Source organism: Bombus pyrosoma, linkage group LG17 (assembly GCF_014825855.1).
Source record: "Bombus pyrosoma isolate SC7728 linkage group LG17, ASM1482585v1, whole genome shotgun sequence".
NCBI classification, from domain to species: domain Eukaryota; kingdom Metazoa; phylum Arthropoda; class Insecta; order Hymenoptera; family Apidae; genus Bombus; species Bombus pyrosoma.
This window is the reverse complement of record NC_057786.1, coordinates 1,880,027-1,899,644: the sequence shown is the minus strand read 5'-3', so window position 1 is coordinate 1,899,644 and position 19,618 is coordinate 1,880,027. Positions and strand designations below refer to the sequence as shown.

Here is a 19,618-nt window from a genome sequence, read left to right as displayed (position 1 = left end):
ATATACGACAATATTCTTTTCTCAGGACGTTTAGAAACAGGTCTCTCGGCAACGCGTGTCCTTAAAATTGGTTCGTAACGAAACAGTGTAATGAAGAAGCAAATACAAATCGTCCGGAAAGGGATATTGTTACGGGAACGGGGATAGGAAAATAGGAAAACGGAGTGAAGCAATATGAAATAGAAATTGATAAAACTCGTCCATTTCACGGTTACAAATCTGCTCGGCGATAATAATAAAACGGCATTAACCGCGGGGAAACCAGCGGAAATAATGTCATTCCCAGCGCTCCGTTTTCACCAGCCGCGCTTCAAACAATAGACTAAAAAACGGATGAAATAAAAATACGAAAAGAAAAAAGAGAAAGAGCAAATATAGTCTCGTCAGGCTCTCGACAATTTCTCTCTCGGTAATCGAGCTCGTATTGGATTAGAACTTGAAACGACGTGTATAAATCGCTTGTATCCGCTTACCATTAGTTTGCCTGGTTTTCGTTTCCGGTTTGACTCGGCCAGAAAACAGGAGGAAAAGAGAGAGAAAGAGAGAGAGAGAGAGAGAGACAGTTGGTCGTTAATAATTATGATGGCGAACGAACTGAAAAGCCCGCGGATTATGCTCGGTATATCGGCGAGCTCGTTACGCGCACGAGGGATTAAGACGCGGCAAACGACACTTTATTTTTATTGTTTCCGGGTAAAGGGCGCAGGCGAGTCTGTGGCTTCGTATAATTATGCTTGGGTTACAGACCGGATTAAATACACGTCCGGCCCTGTGTATCTTACATTTACGCCGGATTAACGCGAATTATAATCTCATTGCACACCTTCGCTCTTTACGCGCGCCACGGTTAACGAAGTTACGTATTAACGAGAAATCAGAGATAGGAATATGTTACTGTTTGCGCGATTATCGTTTGTTGGCCATGCGGTTTATCCAAGTTCGCCTATGGCACAGCCATCGCACACGGAAAACGTAGTGCCGTGAACAACGACAGAGTAACGTCGCGTGGAACCGGGCGTTTCGTCGCGCAGCCCATGTTACAGACGTAGAATTTACAGTTTGGAAAATTCAGTTTGAAAATGCCGCTGCGTGCGGCACATGTTGCCACCGACGACTTAATCAATCGGCAATTTCGTGTCTACGTTAAAACGATGTGAAACGACGAACCGATCATACGAGACCTGCAGCTCTCGAAGGGAAACAGCCAGTTCGTTGGGATTAATTTTTCTTTGAAATTTCAGCCCAAACGCGAATTTCCCTCGTTTTATTCCAGCGGATTGTTTCGTATTAAATACGTTCTATTCGTTTGCCGGGCAACGCGCTAAGAATCCTCAAATTCTTGCCACGCGAGCTTTGCGTTCGTTAGGTCTGCGTGTTACCCTACGTTCACTCGGCCCAACTTTAGTTAGCATTTCAAAGCAGATCAATTTGAATCGAGTTTCGGTTTCCACTGGTTGCTGACGAAACCACCAGACTGTAACCACAAACCTGCTGTTCAATTCACATCAAAGTAACCTACCTTTTTTTTTCTTTCTTTGTGTCATTGCAGGACAGGGAGATGATTATCTGACCGTATCTCTGAGAGACGGAGGGGCAGCCGTGGGCATGACGTTGGCTAAAGGAAGATTAGATCTGCACATAAAGCCAGTCCGAATCCGGTTCGACGATAATCAGTGGCACAAGATCATCGTCCTGAGGAAGGTTCAAGAGGTAATGAGATTCATTCGTTTCATCTCGTTTCCACAGGCTCGTGAAATGGATTGAATTTTATCAACATTACAAGCAACCAATGATACGACGAGTAGTCGTGAGTACTCGACACATATCTTGCAATTTAATGTACAGTGTCGCGACTGATAGCTACGTATCGACGAATAACACCTGTGCATTTTCTATTATTCACTTATCACGTGGTGAAATTGGTTTTAAATAATTAATGAATGCGAAATAAAATAATCTCGTACGGATTAACGAATATTGACAAATATAAAGTAGAGTAATTTCATCTTTTACAACGAGGCTGATTGTGGCACGATTATTCGACAAAATTTGTCAACGAAACGTTCGCGCAAAAGTTGTTCGTCCTCAGACTTTTTCTTATTTGACGTGTATTTTAAAGCCCGAGGATGAACAATTTTCGCGTGAACGTTTCGTTGACAAATTTTGTTTTTTTTTTTTTTTGAAAATTACGTCGCCACTAGTTTAAGAAATAATTACTTGATGTTAGCAGAAACTTGGACTTTCTTTTGATTTATTTTTGTACGATGATTTCGGCCAAATTTCGGTGTCCATAGCGTGTCGCTATTGTGAACGCCCCTTGCGTCTTGGGTATCGCCACGCTGCCTATTGCAATTGTTGAGATTATTAGATGTATGAACGGAGAAACGCGTGGATAAATTGTAAGGTAGAAAATATATTTTAATACAGAAGTGTAAGTAGCAATATAATTTAAACTGGTCCAGATCCGCACTCCAACAGTGTTACCCCATAACTGAAAGCCCCGAAGCCATCGTCGCCTGTTTACTGTCTATGGTCTGCCTTCGTCCCAGTCTATTGTCTATGCGCTGTCGATGGCTTCCGTGCTTGAGAAAATGAAAAAGACCAGATGTAGAGTTTTCTTAGAAGTGGTGACCACTTCAACAATTCTTGCATTGTGAATGCCCCTTGCGTATCGTCGCGATAATAAAATTCTATTACGTGTTGGTTCTATAAGCAGACGATATGTATCGCTTCTGGTCATTAGTTCACTCATTAATTTATGCAATTTGCTAACATTCGTGTGCTGTTACTGTAAATTGACTAAAGTATACCTGTAAGCCACTTACCTTTTCCGGTAATTTCGTGTCGCACGTGTAATTTACTACTTTGCCGTGGATCAAAATCGACGAAGCTTCCACAGGGAAAGAGCTTGCCGCTTCTAGCGTGCATTCAATTGAATATTTTAAATCGCTCGTCACACGCGCTCCCGTTTCCTCCATGTTTTATTCAACGCCGAAGCGAATAATAAGCTTCTGCTTGCGCGCATCCAGCCCTTTTAATAATGATTCTCCAGGAAGGCAGAGAGCTTAACAAGTTTTGGAGATATACTTGCACGCTGGCGTACTTCTGCATTCGCAAACAGACCGCCTGCTCTCTCCGTGTTTGCTCCGTGTCTTCTACCTTTTTTTTCGCGCCAGTTTATATAGGTTCCCGTTCCCCGTTGTAAAAATTGTGCAGAAACACGACCGCAGTCCTCTTTAAATTGAAATTGATATTCCGGTTTGGTGTTACAGAGCCAGCGAACGGACAACGTTATTTTTGATCATCTGATTGCACCTGATTTTCCAGAAACACTTTCCTCGAGTATTTATCATTTCCGCGAGTGTTCAGAGAGTTTCAAATCACATATATTTGTTCCTTAGAAATCGTCCATCAAGTACGTGCTTTTTGTAGCCGATGCCAGAAACGCAAAGATTCGTGGGGATAAAGGAAGAATTGTTTTCGAATTCCTTCGAAATTCTTCGTCGTTTCATCGCGCATTTAATCGGAAGCTTATCAGTGATAATAATTACATAGACCTGTTATGGGATATTTATGCGAATTCACATGTTTTCAGTATGCGCTGAACTACCACACCGGTCGAATCGACTGGTTTTACAATTTTGTTTCAAAATTCCTACTTCGTGTTGTATTCTTTTACGCAATGATGTAACGACCTTCGCAACGATAACTAAAAGAATAATACAAGGATTTTTATTTTGTTTTTCATGTATTCAAACTGAAAATAATTTTGTGTCGGGGCTACTTATACCAATAGCTGTGAGAATGACTGGTACCCGTCAAAGTGTACAGGAGTCCTGTAATCTGTTTATCGAACCCCAATTAACCAGTTTCCTCGTTTTCTACAACTTCTCGCACGTTTTTCAAATTTTTACAACGTATCATTCGATATGACGATATCAGTCATCAGGAAAATTAGATGCTAACGCTAGAAATGCCACAGCAGTCAAAACGACTGGTTCTACAATTTTATAAATGTGCCAACCCTCGTTTAGGTCGATCATGGTCCCGGATGGATTAATAATAGCAAAAATGTACTACAAAACATGGAATTGCTTCTGTAAGAGGCATTACCTGCATTGCATGCATTTCTGTACCTTTTACCCTTTGAGCGCTATGAACGCGTGCATGCGTTCTCACACAACCATTCAATTTAGGCTAAAAGTGGCCTGATAAAAAGGACGTATGGATGCCATCCACCTCACATTCTGATGATTCCGTTGAAACAAAGGGAAAGCTAATTATCAAAGTGAAAACCAAAATGCGTAGCAGACTACAATTGTCTTTCGTCAAAGATACATAGCCCACGGTGTGCTTCTTCGTGAGAAGTGAGCAGTCGAACAACGCGGCGCTCAAAGGGTTAAGTTTCTTTTAAGGACAAGTCTCGCAGTAACTTTCCAATGTGTCAGATCTCTGAGATCTCTCAGAAACGCTCGCTGCGTTCCCGATCGTTCGTCGACCGTACAAATTCTCACTGGCCAGAACTATCGTCCGCTTCTCTGCGATTTACTGTTTCGAGAATTCAAAGCCATAGATAAAAGACGGTTTTCTATTTTCGAATTTGCAAGTTTATGGAGGTTGTGCAAGTCTCAGTCGGGCGAACTTCATGAAATATTAATGGCCGGCATCGACGTTGGCCGGCTCTCTCGGTCTTTCATCGTCGATCCGCCTCCAGAATTTCGTGAACCTCGCTGAATTCTTTCTCATTGGAGCGTGAACACGGGAAGGAATGTGAGCAGCCACGCGACGATAGATATTAGTCTCGCGGCGTTTCTTCGCGAGCTTGGAAATGTTTTCCAATAGCTGTCACGCCGTTTGCCCGTGCAGCTTCGTTTCTCCCGGCAATTGAAAACACGTCGATAGTCATTGTCGTCGAGTCGGTTCATTAAACTTTATTGTAAATAGCTGCGCGATTTCGCGGCCACTTTATCGACACTGCAGTGCATTTTATCGAACGAGCGTACGACGAAAGGTCGCGTATTCATTCTGCTCGTATAATGTTGTTTAAAGCGGCCGCGTTTGTCCCGTCGTCTGTTTTAATATTAAACACGATGCTATCGCCGGGACTCGATATCGGATATTAATGTATCCTCGATGAAAGGAAAATAACGCGAATACAGTTGAATCTGTTATTAAAACCGTGTGTCAATTTCTTCCCAATCGTCCCCTGTCAAAGGAGGATTGCTATTTTTAATCAAACGTATGAAGACACCTGGTCGCAATAAATCTTCTTTTAGCGGGAAGATTCTGTTCTTTGTGTCCCTTGCTCGCACCAAGCTACTCTCATCGAATCTCATTGCACTTGTAGGAAACGTAAATGTGTCAGAAAAATTTCACGAATGTAGAAGACACCAAGTGTAAGATATTTGCAAGGTGAAAACGAAAGTCTGTCTCGGTTCTGGCCTCTCAATCGCGTTAATAATTGTTGATAAGATACGTCTTTAATAACAGTTTATGAAATTCGCCAAATATGTTGAGTAACGTGGTGATATTTTAGATCTTCAGCAGCCTCGTTCCGCGCACACGTCTGATCATACACTGACCACTGCTACTTGTTCCTTGTACTTGTGCACCTTCCTCTTCGCGGCTCAGTTTGTGATTTAAACATATTTCAGTACGTTCCACTATGTGTTTGCTACATATGCAGTGCCATAAATATATACGCCATGAATTTATACAATTTATATGGAAATATACCGTAGATCCACAGAAAGATAAAACAGTCGACGTACTCGCCACGTTCTTCCCTGCGATCTTCATTTATATTCAGCTTCTAACGTACGAAACATCGTAAGGTTAAAATTGCCCACCTGTGTGTTCAATTTCGCCATAAACGATACCAAGATTGCCGTTTGATCACTGGACAGCAAATTCCCCAACAGTTTCCAAACCGGACGACAACAGCGCCGTGGTTAGCGTAATTGGCTACGAACGCTGCAGACCCAGGTTCGAATCCTGGCACTCATAGTGTCCTGTTTTTCACAATTCCTAGAAGAGAGGAAAGGAGCGGCCCGGGTGGTTGAAGGAGAGTCCTGATGAAGACAAAAATCTTACACACCAGCAGTGTGCCTGTCACGAATCTATCCACCTCAGATCTAACGTCTGTCCGATTCAATGTACAGGACTACTGTACACGAGATTCACGCTGTGTCTGCAGGCCTGCGACGCACGGCTATGAAAGAATCAAGTTTTCCCGTGTGCGGATGATGGACACTCTGAACGATCTGCACGAGACCTCGTATTAACCTCGTTAAAAGCGGAAACACAGCGGACTCGGGTCGATTTCGTTGTTCACCATCGGTGTCCCGAAGCAAATAGATCGGCCAACGGACGTGAGAGCAATATCGTTAGTGTGTTCTGGGTATACAGCGACATTCATCGCGTATTACGCGCCACAGGGTCGCTAATGCAATTATTTACGCGTTAACATGGCGGTAGAGGAGAGGCGAGCCTAATACCGGTTTGTCGATTTAACACTGCCACGTATTCGCCATCGTCGAATCGATTCTATTCGCGTCAACAATCATCAGCCGAGTCGGACAGGATTCATTTACTCGGCCTAGTTTTTATTTCCATTCGTTTCGATGCTCGTTTCGCTGCCATTCGCGTTTCAACGACTTTCCTTTCCTTTTAACCGGTTAACTGTGTTTTATCGACCATTCGCGGAGAGACGCGATCGCAAGGAAGCACGTCAACGGGAGTCGTAAATTCCCGTTACGATTAGACAATCGGCGCCACCAAATGATCGATCCCCTTATTTCTGTTAAGGTAATAATAATTAGTTCAATTGAGTTTACCCTGAATTAACAGATATAAATTAATTTTTATCCCAGCAACTTTGTAAAGAAGATGGTTACACCGGTGCGTATGTACAAGTGAAGTAAGTGATTGATCCAAGGGTAGAAGCCCGGTAAAGATACGTCGACTGTTCTAACGCTGAAGAATAAGTGAAGTTTAGTGACGATGCTGTGGCGCAGGGAAGCTAGTGATGGGTGTGTCTAACGCACGGGACCGTCGGATTTGTTGATGACAATTTTGGTTAGGAAAGAGTGAGGGCAGCAGACGTTGCTTCTGATTGGATAATAAGAAGCTTGGTGGACTAGGTGTCATTAGATGGTATTGACAAAATCCTCAATCACTTAATTGCCAAGCCAATAGATTCCCCAGTCAAGTGGTCAAATATCTTGTTTCATATTTGTATTTCATCATCAGCATCGGGGAAGGTAGAGTCCTTTGTGATTTTTTCTTACTCGAGCACATTATTCAGACTACGTGAACGCTCAATTTCGTATATTTATTCGTTTGTAATTATATTCTTCCCTTCAGTGTCTTTATCATACGCGTGTGGCTCCAAAATTTGTCTATTTTTCGCATTTAAGAACCTCGCGAAACACAATGTGGCTACAACTAAACGTTTCAATTTCTTAAACCAACAACCCGTTAATCCCCAGCTTTTTACATCGAAGGCTGTGCAGCGATTTTTCTACTCACCGAACAACCAGCAGACGCTCGTTTCTTACATCAGCCAACTGCTGCTTTCTTCCTCCTAACGAACCACGCGATCGCCAACGTAAACGAGACTTTACGCCTTCGTTTTACCAAATTTTCGCGAGCTGGTTCGCCCGATGTAAACCGCAAGACATTTCCAACGAGCGGCAATCCAAGCTGTCAGGCTCGTCATCATCCGTTTGAAGAATCCCATTAACGTGCTTAACATCGCATTGACCGGCACCGATCACGGACAAATAGGCAGACGATCGAGCAGGACGTGGAGCGTTGGGGGAAATTAACCGGAGTGCCGTTACCGGGAACATTAGCGCGGGTTCCGCATGGCTTTGGCGACCTAATTCATAGCTCCTTGCACATCCGCAGCCCTTAAATCGTTGGCGTGCACGCTGCCGCGATGCATTCCCCGCGCGGCTATCTCCGATACAAGATAACCGATAGTCCGCCAGAAATAGATAGCCCCAGTGCCTCTTCTAAGATCCCACGCGGCAAATGAAACGCGATTATGTCCCCGTTCCCTTCGCCAAGATGGACGGCCGTGCGAGGCTTCGTATCGAATTCGATTCGCACGGGACACCGCCGTGATTTAACGTCGTCATCGATCGCACATCGGCTCTGTTACTAGCTTCGATCGGCTATAGGCGAACGATTATGCTACCGGTGTTGCTGCAAATTCATATTTTCGATGACTTTCGCCTGGCAGCGACAGGATCATCGTCGAATAAGAATCGTCGAATATCCAGCTAGCTGCGAAATTTTGAGAGATAGAAGAGTCGTAGAAATGTCTCATGCAGTGCGTAAATAAATACAAGCGACGACGAGGGTCGTTTGTCGTCGAGTGTAGCAGTCTGCAAGCGGGAATTGGAATTTACAATGGAAATACCGCTAATTAAGCGGAGGCAAGAACGAAGGAATTTTCTCGTCTCCAGAGTCTTCCGTGGCGACTCGTTTTTTCGCATATTATCCGTATTTCCACATCTCAAGTACGTGGTTCTAGCGTTTATTTTTCCTGACTTGGCAATTATATGCAAAAATGCGTCCGATTTTGTCCACCTGCACAGGTACCAAGGGAAGAAATTAGGGACATGTTCGGAAAGAAATTGGAAATAGGCTCATCAAGCGAAGCTGGAGAAGATCAAGACGTGGCCCGTTTTATGTTCGACGAAACATGAGGCTCGTCGGTTGAATATTTCCAAGATTTTGTTTAGCGTCTTTGATATTCCAAAATGAAACAATCGTTGTTTGGTATTTAAACAGAATGGGAATCACAGCGGAATGAAGAGCTTGTACATAACAGAGGAACAAATGGCACGAACTTGTTGCACGATAACGTAACGTAATATTAGGTCGTCCGGAAAGTTGCTTTCGTTTTATAAGGAAACAATGGAGCACAATATTTTCCATTTTATATTGTTTCATCGAATTACGTATGATCTATTTTGTTCTATCAAAATAAAGATCACAACGTTCTACACATTAGGTTTCATGTTTGTATAAAGATGCATCGTTGTAAAAGACGTGTCTGTAAAAGAAAGACACTTCTCGGACAAGCTAATATATCGTAATGTAACAACATGGCATAAGACAGTGACATTTAGTTGCCAAATGTTGCACGATTTTGCTCTGGAATCATCCACTTCATATGCAATGGCCTGCCATTTCCGTACAGTGCAGCGACATTCGTTAGCATCACGAGGTGTATGCGTCAGAGAATCGGGGAACAAAAAGTTCGTGCGAGGAAATAAACGTAGAATAAATCGTAGAACGACAGGGATCCATAAAATGGCTGGCATTATGGGACAGTAGATACGACCGAGTCCGGAATCCTTAAATCGTGATTGTGTATCGTGACAGTGGCCGCATTCTCCGCGATATCGCCGATACAAGATAACAGATAGCCGCAGAGAAATGTGTACTCTCGTTTCTCGTGCGATCGCGCGCGATAAGCGCAACAATATTAATCGCGCACCCGTTTCCACTAAACTACTCGTTGCGACTTTCGAAGCGTGTTTGTGTTTGTCGTTGGATCGCCAGAAGATCTTTTAAGGATGAAAATTTACCACACGTACATATAGAAATTACATTATCAAACGTAAATCTGTGCGGTACGATGTTCGATTCGATCATTTGAGTCCGAGGTATACAATTTTTACAAAAGCCCTACAACGATGCTGTAATTCGTAGAAGTAGAACGCTTCGTGAAAAATATGCGTATTCATGAGAGAATGATAAAGATATATCTCGGTCATGTCGGTTCGGTGCGATATGTTTCTACGCCAATACGACCCGGTCGTGTCGGTTCTAATCATACGAATAATACAAAACCAACCAGCGATCAAAGAGACGATACTTTCGACTCTAATAAGTCGAAATAGCACGATTTATGTAAAAATACCGCTACTTTGTAACGTTAATTAACGAGAAGGTTAAAGGAATACCTCGGTCATGTCGGTTCGGTGCGAAATGTTTCCAGGTCCCTACGATCCGTTCATTTCAGTCCTATACGATTTCTCGACATCTCGACAACGCGACATCTCGTCGCGTTGTACCAGCGTATTGCAACACCTACAAAGATATAAACAACGTGGAAAACAAATACGCGCTCAAAGAACAAATTTCCACGGCACCGCAAACTATCTGTCGGGCAGATCAACATGGCCGGAAGCAACGGCAAGAAACTTGGAACTTGACGGGCAAAGTTTGACAGTTTCAATCTAACCGGTCGGCCTGTGAATATACGCGGGCAAGTTCACCTTCCTTGATAACTAGTTCGCTGCTTCCTGTTCGCCGACGTCCTTTCCATTACGGAGGTGGCGAGAATCGTGCGCCGCGAATTTCGTTGCGATATTCCTATTGCTCAGCTCTCGTGGACGTGGAAATGCGCGAAACGCCGAACAAACCAAAGACGCCGTGACGCGACGCGCGAGTTTCGTCACGTGTCACGCTTTTCTGTCAGACGTTCGCAACGTGCAAAACTAAGTCATTGCGAGTTTTGTCATTAGGTGGTATTGGCAAATCCGCAATCACTTAGTTGCCAACCCAATACATCCATAGCTATAGCTATCACGCATACTGGTCACTCGATCGCGAAATATTTTTGCAGCTGATTTCCAAATGGGAAAAGGAGATATATCGGTGATTTGTACGTAGTAACTCGCAAAGGTATCTACACGCCAGTTAAAATTTTGTACGAACCATCTGAAAATTTCGTTATGCTGTAAGGATTGTAAGTCGTGATTATGTTAGAAAAGTTTGGAGCAAGTATGATCGTAGGAACTTGGATATATTTATTGCAATTATATGGTGTATTATGGTGATCAACATAGCAGATATTAATAGCAATTTACTTTCTTCCCATAAATTCTATTTTAAATTTCATTGTAACGTACTCGCAAATAACTCACAGTTTATTTTCCATCATAATTCACCTACTTTGCTGAAATTCAATTTATTAGCAATATCAGAGAATAATATGTGCGCTTTATTAATATCTGCTGGTATTAAAATAGTTAAGCAGAATTAACCTATTAATAAAATAACCGCGAGGTTAAAATTCCGCAGGTGCACCGCACCAAGTTGACGAGTAATTATACGATAAATTTCTACTGAACAACAACGCGAAATGCGCACTTTTATTGGATAAAAGATTATTCGCGCCACTTGAAGCAACGTAGGTAGCCTTTGCCAGTTTTTCATCTGGCCATTTGAAACTTCGAAGCACCCTAACCTTTGGAAACTTCGACTTTTATTTTTAAGGCAAATTCTGCATAAAATGCGAACCAAGAAAGTGATGGGATATTTTGCTTTTTGTCGAACCATTGTATATTTACGATATATTCTCGTATTTCGCGCTTCTCGTAACTTTTTGATATTTCAACCAAGCATTTGGAGTAAGTTACCGCCGAGTATATCTTTCTGCTTGAAGATTCATGCCATTTTCCATTTATTAGTCGAAACGTCATAAAATGGAACTGAAGAATTTTTCTGTATCCTAATGGTAACATGAGATTCCATAATTTTAATCCTACGGAGATTTGTTTGAAGATTTATGCCATTTTCCATTTATTAGTCGAAACGTCATAAATGGAACTGAAGAATTTTTCTGTATCCTAATGGTAACATGAGATTCCATAATTTTAACCCTACGGAGATTTGTTTGAAGGTTCGTGCCATTTTCTAATTTTTAGTCGAAACGTCATAAATGGAACTGAAGAATTTTTCTATATCCTAATGGTAACATGAGATTCCATAATTTTAAACCTACGAAGATTTGTTTGAAGGTTCGTGCCATTTTCTAATTTTTAATCGAAACATCGTAAATGGAACTGTAGAATTTTTCTGTATCCTAATGGTAACAGAAGATTCCACAATTTTAATTCTACGGAGATTTGTTTGAAGGTTCGTGCTATTTTCTAATTTTTAGTCGAAACGTCATAAATGGAACTGAAGAATTTTTCTGTATCCTAATGGTACCAGAAGATTCCATAATTTTAACCCTACGGAGATTTGTTTGAAGGTTCGTGCCATTTTCTAATTTTTAGTCGAAACGTCATAAATGAAACTGTAGAATTTTTCTGTATCCTAATGGTACCAGAAAATTCCATAATTTTAAACCTACGAAGATTTGTTTGAAGGTTCGTGCCATTTTCTAATTTTTAGTCGAATCGTCATAAATGGAACTGTAGAATTTTTCTGTATCCTAATGGTACCAGAAGATTCCATAATTTTAACCCTACGGAGATTTGTTTCAAGGTTCGTGCCATTTTCCACTTATTAGTCGAAACGTCATAAATGGAACTGAAGAATTTTTCTATATCCTAATGGTAACATGAAATTCCATAATTTTAACCCTACGGAGATTTGTTTCAAGGTTCGTGCCATTTTCCATTTATTAGTCGAAACGTCATAAATGGAACTGAAGAATTTTTCTGTATCCTAATGGTACCAGAAGATTCCATAATTTTAACCCTACGGAGATTTGTTTGAAGGTTCGTGCCATTTTCTAATTTTTAGTCGAAACGTCATAAATGGAACTGTAGAATTTTTCTGTATCCTAATGGTAACAGAAGATTCCATAATTTTAACCCTACGAAGATTTGTTTCAAGGTTCGTGCCATTTTCCACTTATTAGTCAAAACGTCATAAATGGAACTGAAGAATTTTTCTGTATCCTAATGGTAACATGAGATTCCATAATTTTAAACCTACGAAGATTTGTTTGAAGGTTCGTGCCATTTTCTAATTTTTAGTCGAAACGTCATAAATGGAACTGTAGAATTTTTCTGTATCCTAATGGTAACAGAAGATTCCACAATTTTAATTCTACGGAGATTTGTTTGAAGATTCATGCCATTTTCTAATTTTTAGTCGAATCGTCATAAATGGAACTGAAGAATTTTTCTATATCCTAATGGTAACATGAGATTCCATAATTTTAACCCTATGAAGATTTGTTTGAAGGTTCGTGCCATTTTCCACTTATTAGTCGAAACGTCATAAATGGAACTGAAGAATTTTTCTGTATCCTAATGGTAACATGAGATTCCGCAATTTTAATCCTACGAAGACCGAGCTTTTCTTTAGCTTGCAAGACGAAATAAGCTTTCGCTAATTATCATCGCGTAGTAGAAACGTACATTTCGATCGGTTCCGCGAAGAAGACACGACGCACTAATTCATTTAATTAATAACAATGCGATTCTACATTCTCATGGAGATACCTGAGCATACGAAACCTACGTAGAGATTCGTTTGGACCACCAAATATTGCAACAAGTATCTCACTTCGTACCTTTTATATTTCCATGCGTTCCGTATATTTCGTGCACTTTGCACGAACATATTGTTAAATTGTTGACACTAACATTAAATAAATTATCAAATATATCTCTACAAAGGCAGAAAAATTCCCAGTCCGCTATAAAAGTACAAATTTTGCGTAAATAAATGAAAATTCGAGCCACGCGTGACAAACTTAAATAACAAACTTAATTCAAGCTTCGCGCCGTTGCAAGAAAAAGAAAGAAAAAGAAAAAGAAAAGAAAGATACAATATGAAATCTGATCTTCAGAGTGTCAGAAGCAAAGTGCTCTCTCTGAATTCGCAAGCTCCTCGTCATCCGTTAACATTTTCCTCCACTTTCCCACATCATCGAGCAGTCCTGTCTCGTCGAATACCTCGTTTCCCCCATTACGAATATTCCCGACGGAATTATGGAATACGCGGCATTCTTGTCGATTGGCAGTCGAGCTTTCGATCAAAGAGACCGGCATACCTTTGGTCCGGGTATGTCAATAACGGGCCGACGTCTTTCGCACCATCTGCTCGCTAGTCGTTCCTTTATGATTGATGAAGCAACCAGCCTGACGTGGGCCGATTATATCGCGAGCAACGTGCGCCGCGTGCTACAATAGACGCAGATATCGTACGACGTATGCAAAGAGGGTGATCATCTTCGTTGGCGCGTGGCAAATATCTCGCAACACGGTTATTACACTTCTAGCCAATAAGATAGCCCGGTGCTATCTTTAATTTCTCAATGACGCGTGTAAAATTTTTCGTCCGTGACGTGTGATATTAATTATGAGCTGAGAATATGCGGTTCGTTGAAAATAGTTAAAAATATTGCGGGGTTTAGTGTGTACACTTTAGTATGGCACATTGTATAGCAAGACATGTAACGATGAGTTGGGCGGAATTTCCTCGTCATGACGTAATTGCTCATTGCCATGTAAATGATAGCGTTGGCGATATACAGTGGAAAAGAACAAAACAGTGGAACAAATTTTTGTTCGCTTTGAATACGTTCGATCGTCCGATAATCGTCGGCTAATGAGCAAATTGCGGATTTTTATGCACTCGCGGGAAGCTTCAAGACGCAAAATTGCATAGAATATGAATATTACGAGAAAATTAAAAAGATATGCAAAGTGCAGTACGTACAACGTGAAACGAGTCTTTGTCTCGTTGGGCCTACTATTTTAATTAAACTAATTAGCTCATGCAAATACGAATTTGCATAAATATTCGCTGCCTGTTGGACAATTATACACAACGCTTTACCGAAATCGATGGTAATCCGACTACTCGTCGTTTGCTCTAAACTCGAGCACGTGATGCTATGGTTCGCGCGACACTCGCGAAATTTTTCCATCGTCGAACGCTTAATTCGAAAAGTTAATTGCGATAGGCGAGACGCGTGTTGCTTTTCCAGAGCCGAGCCAGTTGCTCGGCTTCGTCGAATGGCTTGAAGAAATCGTTGCCACCGTGTAGACGTTTCAACGGCTGCTATTTCTTAGCCGCTTTTCAGCTGTGTCGTTTTCGGCCTTGCGAGACCCGCTTTAAGCTCGATGAACGACGAGACGATTAAAGAAGGCGGAGGAATTAAAAGACGAAACGCTGTATCGGCGTGTAAAAGTCTCGTCTGAGCGACTGCAAGGAATCTCGTTGCTGGAATTCTCGAAGGAGGATCGCGGTATCAAAGAGACGCCGAGGATTATCGGCAGCTCCGCGCAAAACGTAAATATTCGAACAATGTTTCGATTATCACTCTGTCGGAAGATTTCAAAAAATCGCCCCGTCAGTAGCCAAGTTACCAAATTCATATTAGTGAAATTAGAAAAATGTTATTTAGCTTTAATCGCGTTGTATTTTTCATTTCTTCGTTTTCTTCGTTCGTTGATTCGATGCTAAAATTTGCACAAAATGTTTCGGAAGATTTAAAAAAATCGCCCCATCAGTAGCCAAGTTACCAAATTCACATTAGTGAAATTAGAAAAATGTTATGTAGCTTTGATCGCTTTGTATTTTTCATTTCTTCGTTTTCTTCGTTCGTTGATTCGATGCTAAAATTTGTACAAAACGTGTCGGAAGATTTCAAAAAATTGCCCCATCAGTAGCCAAGTTACCAAGTTCACATTAGTGAAATTAGAAAAATTTTATTTACCTTTGATCGCGTTGTATTTTTCATTTCTTCGTTTTCTTCGTTCGTTGATTCGATGCTAAAATTTGCACAAAATGTGTCGGAAGATTTAAAAAAATCGCCCCATCAGTAGCCAAGTTACCAAGTTCATATTAGCGAAATTAGAAAAATGTTATTTAGCTTTGATCGCGTTGTATTTTTCGTTTCTTCGTTTTCTTCGTTCGTTGATTCGATGCTAAAATTTGCACAAAACGTGTCGGAAGATTTCAAAAGATCGCCCCGTCAGTAGCCAAGTTACCAAGTTCATATTAGTGAAATTAGAAAAATGTTATTTAGCTTTGATCGCGTTGTATTTTTCATTTCTTCGTTTTCTTCGTTCGTTGATTCGATGCTAAAATTTGTACAAAATGTGTCGGAAGATTTAAAAAAATCGCCCCGTCAGTAGCCAAGTTACCAAGTTCATATTAGTGAAATTAGAAAAATGTTATTTACCTTTGATCGCGTTGTATTTTTCATTTCTTCGTTTTCTTCGTTCGTTGATTCGATGCTAAAATTTGTACAAAACGTCTCCGTGTAAAACGTAAAGCACGGCGTGTTAAAAATACGTTCGTTTTAGATACTTGGCGTGTTTGTTCGTTATCATTGCAGTGTCTAAACTTGTTAGAAATATAAGGAAGATATGAAGAAATATAAAATACAAAGAAAATTTCTACTTTGCTTGTCTTCTTCAATAGAATTATAGCAATACAGTTGGAAAATCTACAGGAATATGACGAATATCCTGCTATTTCGTGTTTTATTCGTATTTGTTCCTCGTCTGTTGCATTAAACAGTTTATATATACAGTGGATGGAAAATACGGAGAAAGAAGAAATCAAAGTGTTGTTCCTTATCTACGTGGAATTCTGTTTCAATCTATTTCGCACTATGTTCGGTTCATTTTTCAGAATATTAGTTACGATAGTCCAGTCTGAATTATAAATTCTTGTAAAACTGGATCGATCGGGTTTACGTGTTCACGCGTCTTTCAAATACGACGCCACGGCACGTGGAAAAAGAAGAGTTTTATGGAAATTGCAGAAAAATGTATTCCATCGGTAAGTCAATAAGGAAAATACAAGGACAGAACAGAATATTAACGAGATTCATCTTAATTCATAATGTTATTACCATTGCCAGGAGAATTATTTTTCAGCGTAACATCCGCGACAATCATCGTCCGTGTCATAATAATCGAGAAATTAGAATTGTAAACGACGTCAGATAAAAAGCGATTTTTTACGGAGAAGAAATGTAAATTCCGCGTGAAGTATGAAAAAAGATAGAAGCGTCGAGCTGATTTATTTTAGCATCGGAGACTGTCGTATGATAAACCTACGTGATAATCCTAAATGCCAATCACGCTGTGGTTAAAAAAATGAACATGGCACGATAGATGTGTAATTAAATAAATTTAAAATTAACAAGTCCAACGTAGGAACTAATTTTTAAAAAATAGAGAATTTTCATTTTTAACTATTTTATAGTGCGTGGAGTACATCGTTGCGGATAATTGCAATTAGAAAGAAAATCGTCGAATAACAGAGAATTAGAGGGACGAGATATTAGCGAGGAACAAAGCGCCTGAATATTAATGAAATTAATTAAATGTTCCTTCTTTTGATAAGAATCTATTTTGATGATAAAGTATCTCGTTGCAGTGTTTCGCAATTTTTCAAATTGAAAAAGGATTAAAAGAGTGTAAGTTTACTCAGTGTGATCCTGACGCCTAATTAAGTTACAAGCATTACATTATGAAAGTTCATTTCGTTCAACTTCGTTTCCTAACTAACAAACTAAATTATTCAAACTTGATTTCCTCGATAAATTCGTATCCTTTCCTCGTTCTTTCTCCAAGTCCGTAAAGTTAAAAGTCCCTAGAATTGTAGCGATAAGCGACGCAAGTATGCAAATAATAAAAATAATCTTCAAGTTTGCTTCTTCTGTCGTTTAATTTTTAATGTTTCAACTTTCCACTTATATCGAGCTCGTCGCATCAATTTTTCCGTTTCCACGCTTCTACGACCTTCCAATTCCAATACCCTCGTCGCACTGCTAATCCCTTGATCGCTAGCACTTTCTGTAAGTCCAAAGTAAAACCGCGGCTCTACCATCATTAATCCCCTCGCGAATACCATTAAATCCTCGAGAATATCTTGGCCATGGTTGAACGATATTGCAGCGCGAGAAATTCGTCGACCAATTTCCACCTTTGCCAAAAGACAAACACGAGCTCAATTTCACCAGACGTTTCCACCATCCTCTTGCTGGTTCGTTTGCCGAACGCGTGTACGCGCATTACAACCACCGCAATTTCTTTGTGCCGGCGCCACGTATCGATAAGCTGCTCCTTTTCCGCGCCGGGGAAGCAAACTTCTACAGTTTACTCTACAGGGTGTCTCGGGCCACTGGGAAACATTTTCTACGTGTTTCATGGCACATAATGGCTGTGAAACGTCCGTATTTATCACAGCATTTGAGTGTTAATTAACAGCTATCTGTTGCTCTTTGAAAACTTTAGCTTTTACTTTCGAAAAGTAAACGACGACGAGTATACTCGTCGAGAACAGCTAACTGGTTAACAATGGATACCTAAGTGACGTCGGATGTGTCTGTGATTTACTCTCCGCACCTTCCATCTTCTACGTTTTAGCGCCGATAGCTTCGTCACCATTAACGCTATCTGACTATAATTCGGATAATTCGACCACCCTATATGCATATGGCTTTGGCACTTGGCGCGACGTACGGGCGGTCTCGTGAGGAAAAATCTCTGGAATCTTAGCCGCCGATCGCGTGTGTACGCCCCAGGTGGCTGCAGCTTCCGGCGTGAACGCTAATGCAAGTCGCAGCGCGTGCGACGAAGAGGGCAAAGAGATTGGATGTCTAGACACCCCCACCATCGTGCAGGTGAATTCTAGACAAACTGTACTCGTTAAAGGTGAGAACAGTACTCGGAGGGTGTGCGCAGGGTGGAGTAGGTGCACGCGTGTCACTCGCAGGCCAAGCAAAAACTACGTCTCGTTTGCAGAGGTTTGAAGAGTTGGCATTGAATGGGAATGAGTAGGGTTGTTGCTTGCTATATAGTTGTGTGTGATATATAGTTATTAAATATGTAATTGGCATTGTGCGTGCAATATTTGTGAGATTATTGAGCGATTGGTTGAGTAGTGAAACAGGCATGGCGTGTGTGTCAGATGTTTGGACGTGTTTGATGGGAGTTTGGCTTGTGGAAGGTTGAAATTGTAATTGCGTTGATAGAAATTAGGACATTGTACATTGTAGTTAATTGTTAGAAAAATACAGCGACATAAGCTCATTCCTTTAACGAGTTTCTAATAGGATTAATCCTATCAGGACACGTNGAATTGGTTGCAACGAGTTTCTGTTACATGTGATGGACTATGTCGTAATATATTTACCTATCAATATACATAGCAATAATAATTATTCCATAGCAAAATGTGTTAGGTTATTCTATAGAGCAATATTTGTGAGATTATTGAGCGATTGGTCGAGTAGTGAAACAGGCATGACGTGTGTGTCAGATGTTTGGACGTGTTTGATGGGAGATTGGCTTGTGGAAGGTTGAAATTGTAATTGCGTTGAAAGAAATTAGAGGGACCAAGGTTCACTGAGTAAGATGTGTACATCTTCTCCGACACTGGTTTGCACAGTTTGGACTGGTTTGGATGTTACATCTCCGCATTTATGGAAAGAAAGCAATTGAATCTACACCAATCGTCAAACTTATTAACATCCTGTTGCAAATCAGACGCGTCGCGAAATTTAATTTCAAGAGATAGTTGAAGATAATCTGCAGGTAGTAGAAGCTGTCAGCGTTTAAAAACCGCCAACTTCTCGTCTGAATTTTTCCACTACAAGCGCCATACTTAAACCATAGTTATTTCTAGAACTATTAAAACTCTTCTTATCTGACAATCTCTCAGCGCCAGGATTCTGTTCGCGAGCTAAAAATCGCGACTATAAAAAGTACGTATATCAGTGTTTTTCCGTGTGAAACGATTGCTGCAGCGTTGAAGCCGCGCTTTCCTCTCGTCCGCGTCTCCGTATTTCCCGTGTCAACCATTTTTCACCTCCTTACATAATTAC

The 19,618-nt window shown here is 40.8% G+C and overlaps 1 protein-coding gene across 1 annotated transcript in view; it reads left to right on the top strand.

The window, feature by feature from the left end:
- The window catches only part of LOC122576957 (neurexin-1), a 623,013-nt gene that overhangs the window by 306,411 nt on the left and 296,984 nt on the right, over positions 1-19,618 (top strand). The window contains exon 6 of the mRNA XM_043747905.1: positions 1,550-1,710. Within this exon, the coding sequence (XP_043603840.1) occupies positions 1,550-1,710 (161 nt within the window). The remainder of the gene's footprint in view (positions 1-1,549; positions 1,711-19,618) is intronic.